An 8,092-nucleotide genomic window follows, 5' to 3' on the forward strand; every position below is an offset into this window, starting at 1 on the left:
CAGCCTCTAATGGAAAACACTCAGAGCTGGAGAAACCCAGACAGGAATCAGAGCCAGGAAAGGGCAATTCCAAAGGCTGATCCCTCCTAGCTTTCCAAACCAGCAGAAAAGAAAAAAAACCACAAAAAACCACTTGGAGGGGCTGTAAAAATGTTTCCAGGCCTGGGAGATGTTTACCACAAATGGTTCTGGGTCATTCCTTAGGGAAGAACATCCGTGGATAATGTCTGGAAAGTTCTTTATCCCAAAGAATTCCCCTCCACAGGAAGGAGCAGCATCTTTTAAACGGAGCTGCTGCAGAGATTATTGAATAAATACATAATTACAGCKGGGATTTAAGAAAACAAACAGAGCCATCCCATAACTGCACCCCAGACTGTTCAATGTGCTGCTGGAGTCTCGTTAAACGTTTAATTTTGGAGACAATTGCAGGCAATTGAAGCTGGCAGTGGGGAAAAGTTCCTGTCACTGCAGAGAGGAGGGATGGGAGTTGGGAAGGGGAATTGATCCATAGGAGCAAAGAGCTTTTTTTGGGAATGGGGATGGACACGGCTCTGGGAGAGCCCCAAAAAGGGGGATGGATGGGGCAGGGGATGTGGAGAATTGTTGGGATGGGACTGAATATGGGAGAGAACCCCAAAAAGGGGGAATGGATGGGAGAGGGGATGTGGAGCATCTTGGGATGGGACTGAACACAGGAGAGAACGCCAAAAAGGGGAATGGATGGGACTGAATATGGGAGAGAGCCCAAAAAAAAGGGGAATCGATGGGACAGGGGATGTGGAGAATTGTTGGGGTGAGACTGAATTTGGGGGAGAGCCCCAAAAAAGGGGGATGGATGGGACAGGGGATGTGGAACATCTTGGGATGGAACTGAACATGGGAGAGCTCAAAAAAGGGGGAATGGGTGGGAGAGAAGATGTGGAGTATCTTGGGATGAGACTGAACACAGCAGAGAGCCCCAAAAAAGGGGAAATGGATGGAAGAGGGGATGTGGAGCGTCATGGGGTGGGACTGAATATGCTACAGAGCCCTAAAAAGGGGGAATGGGTGGGACAGGGGATACGAAGTAACTTGGGATGGGACTGAGCACAGGAGAGAGCCCCTAAAAGGGGAAATGGATGGGACAGGGGTTGTGGAGCATCTTGGGATTGGGCTGAATATGGGAGAGCCCCAAAAAGGGGAAATGGGTGGTAGAGGGGATGTGGAGCATCTTGGGATGGGACTGAAACAGCTCTGGGAGAGCCCCAAAAAGGGGAATGAATGGGACAGGGGATGTGGAGGATCTTGGGATGGGGCCCTGGTGCCAGGAGGGCGTGAATGGGGTTGGACCTTGATGATCCTTAAGGTCTGTTCCAGCCCAAACCCCTCTGGGGTCCCTGTCCCACCTCTGGGATCGCTGTCCCCTCTGTAGGGTCCCTGTCCCCTCTCTGGGGTCTCTGTGGGATCCCTGTTCCCCTCCCTCTGTGGGATCACTGTCCCCTCGCTCTGTGGGATCCCTTTCCCCTCTGTGGGGTCACTGTCCCACCCCTGGCACAGGGCACATGATCCCATAGGGACCCCCTTTCCCACCCAGGATCCCTGGCCRTGTCCCACCCAGGCTGGATGTTGGGGTTTGGAGCATTTCTGTTTTCTGGGATAGCAGGAGGTTTCCAGCTCATCCCACCATGGCAGGAGGAGGAATTGGGGGATCYTTGAGTTCCCTTCCATCCCAAACCACACTGGGATCCCAGGAAAGCTCTGGCTGCCCCTGGGGATCCCCTGAATCCATGTGGAGAGCTGAGAGAATTCCCTGTTAAATTCAGAGCTGGAGCTGCTCTGACCCTCAGAATTCACCGAGCTGGTTTTTCCATAAAWTAGGAAATGCCAATTCCAGAGCTGCTGGAAAAAGGATCCGGCTGGGAAAAAGCAAAGCCAGGAGTGCTCTGTGTCCTGCAGAGCTCCCACAAGGCTGCTGCAGCTTTGGGATGAATTTTTCCTCCCTTTTTTTTTTTCTCCTGGCCACGGTGGGTTATTTTTTTTTTTTCTCAACAAGATAAAAACAGGAAGAACTCGTGGAGTTGGGAGAGTTCTGGTGAGCAGGCAGCCGTGTCCAGTTCACTCTGGAATAATTTTGGGATAACGGAGCCGGAATTGCATCCTGACCTCACAAAGGGAGGTTTCAGCTGAAGGGGAAATTTCGGGAGGAGCCTTTCCTGGGATGAGATCTTTCCTCCAGGGAAAGGGGCAGAGCAGCCTAAAGCTGTTCCAGGAATCAAACGGGATCAGATTTTTTTGGGAAAGGCTGTGCTGAGGTTTGGACAGGGCACGTTTCTCGTGGAACAGCTTTGGTGGGGAATTTTCCAGCTGGGAAAAACAGGGAGGTGACAGGAGACAGAGATGGTGTTTGTCACCAAAATCTGGGGTTTGGGGGATCCCTGCATGGGGGATGGATGTGAGGAATTCCCACAGCCACAGGGCAGGGATGGGATTTTGGGGAGGAATCCTTCCCTGGCACCGGTGCCCACATCAGCCCCTGATCCCTGGCAGTGCCCCAAGCCAGGCTGGACATTGAGGTAGGAACAGCTTGGGATGGGGGAAGGATTTTCCCAAGTGATCCAGAAGTGATTCCAAGTTTCTCTCAGATTTTGTGGTGATGGTTTCAGTCCAACATGGACATSGATCCACTCTCCTGATCCTTCTCCTTCCTCTCCTGGTGAGCAGCACCCCTGGAATTTCAGCTGGCTGTGTAATTAAAATTTAAAATTACCYCTGAATGCTCAAGGGGTGTTTTCATGCTGTCAGTATAAATATCAAGATCCGATTAAATCGATTTAATTTGCATGCATAGATTATCCACCGAGGAATGCACTGTGCTATAAATATCTGTGGTTTGATGTGTGTGCTGCTGGTGGTTTCTGTCTGAAGTCAGCACAGAAAAGTGGCTGATKTTCATCCCTGCTGTCCCTTCCAGGAGAGATTCCAGGTGAAGAACCCTCCCCACACCTACATCCAGAAGCTGAAGGGATATCTGGACCCAGCGGTCACCAGGAAGGTGAGAGCGTCCTGTTCCTGCTGCCCATCCCTCATTGCTCTGCCAGGGTGCTCGGGGCTCCATCCCTGGGGATCAGCTCCATCTATGATCAGCTCCATTTATAGGGATCAGCTCCATCCCTGGGGACCAGCTCCATTCGTAGGGATCAGCTTCCATCCCTGGGGGTCAGCTCCATTTGTTGGGATCAGCTCCATTTGTTGGGATCAGCTCCATTTGTTGGGATCAGCTCCATCCATGGGGATCAGCTCCATCCATGGGGATCAGCTCCATCCATGATCAGCTCTGTTTGTTGGGATCAGCTCCATTTTTAGGGATCATTTCCCATCCCTGGGGATCATTTCCCATCCCTGGGGTTCAGCTCCATCCCTGGGGTTCAACTCCATTTATAGGGATCAACTCCATCTCTGATCAGCTCTGTTTGCTGGGATCAGCTCTATCCATGGGGATCATTTCCCATCCCTGGAGATCGGCTCCATTTTTAGGGATCAGCTCCATTTTTAGGGATCGGCTCTGTTTGTTGGGATCAGCTCCATTCCTGGGGATCATTTCCCATTCCTGGGGATCGACTCCATTTGTAGGGATCAGCTCCATCCCTGGGGATCAGCTCTGTTTGTTGGGATCAGGTCCATCCATGGAGATAATTTCCCATCCCTGGAGATCAGCTCTATTTGTTGGGATCAGCTCTATTTGTTGGGATCAGCTCCATTTTTAGGGATCATTTCCATTTGTTGGGATCATTTCCCATCCCTGGGGATCAGCTCCATCTGTAGAGACCATTTCCCATCCCTGGGGACCATTTCCCATCCCTGGAGACCATTTCCCATCCCTGGAGATCGGCTCCATTTTTAGGGATCAGCTCCATTTTTAGGGATCGGCTCCGTTTGTTGGGATCAGCTCTTTTTGTGGGGATCAGCTGCATCCCTGGGGATCATTTCCCATTCCTGGGGATCGGCTCCATTTGTAGGGATCAGCTCCATCCCTGGGGATCATTTCCCATCCCTGAGGATCCTTTTCCCATCCATAGGGATCAGTCCCCATCCATAGGGATTGGAGATGCCCCTTTTGGCTCTCTGGCTCCTTTTTTGCTAAAGAACTGCAGCTCTGAATCTTTGAGAGAAGGATTTGGTGCTGAAGATTTGATAAAGATCTGATGCTGAAGATTTGATCGAGTTTTTGATGCTGAATGTTTGATGAAGAGGAAGTTTGATGCTGAATGTTTGATGAAGAGGAAGTTTGGTGCTGAATGTTTGATAAAGAGGAAGTCTGGTGCTAAAAATTTGATAAAGAGGAAGTTTGGTGCTAAAAATTTGATAAGGAGGAAGATTTGATGCAGAGAGAGTTGATGGCAAAGATTTGATAAAGTTTGGTGCTGAAGATTTGATAAAGAGCAAGTTTGGTGCTAAAGATTCGATTCTAAAGATTTGATAAAGAGAAAGTTTGATACTAAAGATTTGATAAAGATGAAGATTTGACACTGAAGATTTGATGCAGAGAACAATTTGATGCTAAAGATTTGATAAAGAGAAGGTTTGGTGCTGAAGATTTGATAAAGATTTGATGATAAAGATTTGATAAAATTTGATGCTGAAGATTTGATAGAATTTGATGCTGAATGTTAAAGAGAAAATTTGGTGCTAAAAATTTGATAAAGAGGAAGTTTGATGCTAAAGATTTGGTAAAGGAAAATTGGATGCTGAAGATTTGATAAAATTTGATACTAAAGATTTGATGAAGATTTGATGCAGGGAAAGAGTTGATGGCAAAGGTTTGATAAAGTTCGGTGCTGAAGATTTGATAAAGATTTGGTTCTAAAAATTTGAATCTAAAGATTTGATAAAGAGGAAGTTTAATGCTAAAGATTTGGTAAAAGAAAAGTGGATGCTGAGGATTTGATAAAGAGCAAGTTTGATACTAAAGATTTGATAAAGATGAAGATTTGATGCTGAAGATTTGATGCAGAGAACAATTTGATGCTAAAAATTTGATAAAGAGAAGATTTGGTGCTGAAGAGTTGGTAAAGATTTGATAAAGATTTGATGCTGAAGATTTGATAGAGTTTGATGCTGAATGTTTGATAAAGTTTGATGCTAAAAATTTGATAAAGAGGAAGCTTGATGCTAAAGATTTGGTAAAGAGGAAAATTGGATGCTGAAGATTTGATAAAATTTGATACTAAAGATTTGATGAAGATTTGATGCAGGGAAAGAGTTGATGGCAAAGATTTGATAAAGTTTGGTGCTAAAGATTTGACAAAGAGCAAGTTTGGTGCTAAAGATTTGATAAAGATTTGATGCTAAGGATTTGATAAAGAGGAAGTTTGATGTTAAAGATTTGGTAAAGGAAAATTTGGTGCTGAAGATTTGATAAAATTTGATACTAAAGATTTGATAAAGATGAAGATTTGATGCAGAGAAAGAGTTGATGGCAAAGATTTGATAAAGTTTGGTGCTAAAGATTTGACAGAGCAAGTTTGATGCTAAAGATTTGATGCTAAAAATTTGATAAAGTGGAAATTTGATGCTAAAGATTTGGTAAACGAAAATTTGGTGCTGAAGATTTGATAAAATTTGATACTAAAGATTTGATAAAGATGAAGATTTGATGCTGAAGATTTGATGCAGAGAACAATTTGATGCTAAAATTTGATAAAGAGAAGGTTTGGTGCTGAAGATTTGATAAAGATTTGACTATAAAGATTTGAAAAAGATTTGATGCTGAAGATTTGATAGAGTTTGATGCTGAATGTTTGATAAAGTTTGGTGCTAAAGATTTGGTAAAGAGGAAAATTTGATGCTGAAGATTTGATAAAGAGAAAGATTTAATGCTGAAGATTTGATGAAGAGGAAGATTTGATACTGGAAATTTGATAAAGATTTGATAAAGAAATTTCGGTGCTAAAGATTTGATAAGGAAGAAGATTTGATGATGAAGATTTGATAAAGAGGAAGTTTGATGCTGGAAATTTGATAAAGTTTGATGATAAAGATTTGATGCTAAAGATTTGATAATGAGAAAGATTTGATGCTGAAAATTTGATTAAGTTTGGTGCTGAAAATTTGATAAAGTTTGATGCTGGAAATCTGATAAATTTTGATGCTAAAGATTTGATGAAGATGAAGATTTAATGCTGAAGATTTGATAAAAAGGAAAATTTGATGCTGAAAATTTGATAAAGAGGAAGATTTGATGCTGAAGATTTGATAAAGAGAAAGTTTGATTTGATACTGAAGATTTGCTAAAGTTTGGTGCTGAAGGTTTGCTCAAGTTTGATGCTAAACCAAAGCTTGTGTAATTAAAATTTAAATTAAATATTGCTTGTTTTATAAAGCAATATTTATTTCTCTCCAGGCTKTTCATTTCCTCAATCCAGGAAGCCCCAGGACGTTTTGGGAACAAAAATGATTCCTCTCCCAGGTTTTTGTTGCCTTCTGGGCTGTCCTTGCTGCATTCCTGGAGCTCTCAGTTCCCTCTGTGCTGGCTGAGATGTTGATATTTTTTTAACAGAGTTAATTAATTGTTATTTTTGCTGCTCATTCCACCACAGAAATTCAGGAGACGAGTCCAGGAGTCGACTCAGGTGCTCCGAGAACTGGAAATTTCCTTGAGGACAAACCACATTGGGTAAGGATTTCTGGTGCCTCTGGTTTAATGTATTTTTTTTTTATTTTTCATTTTTCATTTTTTAATTGATTTTATTAATTAATTAATTTTTTATTTATTTATTTTTAAAATTCCAGTGGTGGCTGGCTTTGAGAACACCTCTTTGAGCATCAACAATTGATAGATAATTAAAACCTGGCTTAATTAAGGGGAGCTGGGCATTTCAGGAGCATCAGTTAGCTTTATATAATAATAAATGGAAATMTTTTAGCAGGGAAATGAAAAATAAATAATAAAAAATAAAAAATCAGGATAACTCAAAGGTGAGGAATTGCCACTTCCCTCCCTGGATTCCCTCATTCCAGTGGCTCCCAGGGGGTTCAGGGAAAAGCTGGGGCTGTGCTGCAGTTCCWTTTCCCCTAAATGGGGGATGAATTTCCAAATTTTTTCTTGGCATTTTCAAARTTTTGGACCATAATAGACTTTCCTGAATTATTTGGCCCGAATTCACCGTCACAGGTGAATTCACTGTGAAAAAAGGAGGGGAAATTCCTGTTCAGTGCACATCCAGGATTTCCATCAGGAATATATTCCTGCTTTCCCATCCTGCTGGAGTTCAGGCTGAGATTAAAATTGCATATTTTGTACCATCAAGAAAACCTAAATAACTGTATCTGTTACAAGAAAAGGAAAAATAAATCAAATTTGCTCCTGAAATAAAACAACTAAGTGTATATTATAAAGAATTTTATTTACTTGTAAGCTCAGTCCTTGAGGATGGCTAAAAAGTAGATCCTAGCAGGATCAAACATTGGATATTTACACTCAGAGGTGTAAAAATAATATTGCCAATTAATTGAAATAATTAGTRTAGACTTTCAGTATTGTTCAAAAAATCAATGAAGTCTAGAAGCTAAATTTTAAATTTAGTTGTTCACATTTCAAATAAAGTGTTTTTCGCATCATGTATATTTAAGGCAAAGCATGTTATCTTTTGAAAATACCTACTATATTGTTTCTGCATAAAAATATGAAATTAAAAAAAAAAAAACCACTGAGTCCCTGTGGTCTGAACTGACCTTCACTTTGCTGCAAAAACCCCTCATTTCAGGAAAGGCATGAAGGACGCTTCAAACTCCTCTGAATCACTTGGAAAAAGCCTTTTTTTAAATTTTTTTTTTCTGAGTGGTGCAGCAGCTCTGTGTGGGATTTTATTTTTTTTTGGAGAATTGCAGGGAATTCCAAAGCTCTGATGTTTTGATGTTTCTCTCCCAGCTGGGTCAGGGAGTTCCTGAACGAGGAGAACAAAGGTCTGGACGTGCTGGTGGAATACCTGTCCTTTGCCCAGTATGCAGTCACGTAAGTCAGGCATTTCTGGGATTTTCTGCCCTAAATCCATGGATTTTGGGGAATATTCCTTCRCTGGGAAAGGGTTCAGTGCGACTGTGGGGTCGCAAT

The 8,092-nt window shown here is 42.5% G+C and overlaps 1 protein-coding gene across 1 annotated transcript in view; it reads left to right on the plus strand.

The window, feature by feature from the left end:
- Positions 1-2,905: 2,905 nt before the first annotated feature.
- Positions 2,906-8,092, plus strand: part of LOC130586866 (formin-like protein 2) — a gene marked incomplete at its 5' end in the record, with an annotated part of 37,766 nt that continues 32,579 nt past the window's right edge. The window contains 3 exons of the mRNA XM_057387780.1: positions 2,906-3,034; positions 6,579-6,655; positions 7,910-7,993. Of these exons, the coding sequence (XP_057243763.1) occupies positions 2,906-3,034; positions 6,579-6,655; positions 7,910-7,993 (290 nt within the window). The remainder of the gene's footprint in view (positions 3,035-6,578; positions 6,656-7,909; positions 7,994-8,092) is intronic.

This window comes from Malurus melanocephalus, unplaced genomic scaffold, assembly GCF_030028575.1.
Source record: "Malurus melanocephalus ecotype Western Australia unplaced genomic scaffold, MMel_1.1 scaffold_1369, whole genome shotgun sequence".
Lineage (NCBI taxonomy): Eukaryota > Metazoa > Chordata > Aves > Passeriformes > Maluridae > Malurus > Malurus melanocephalus.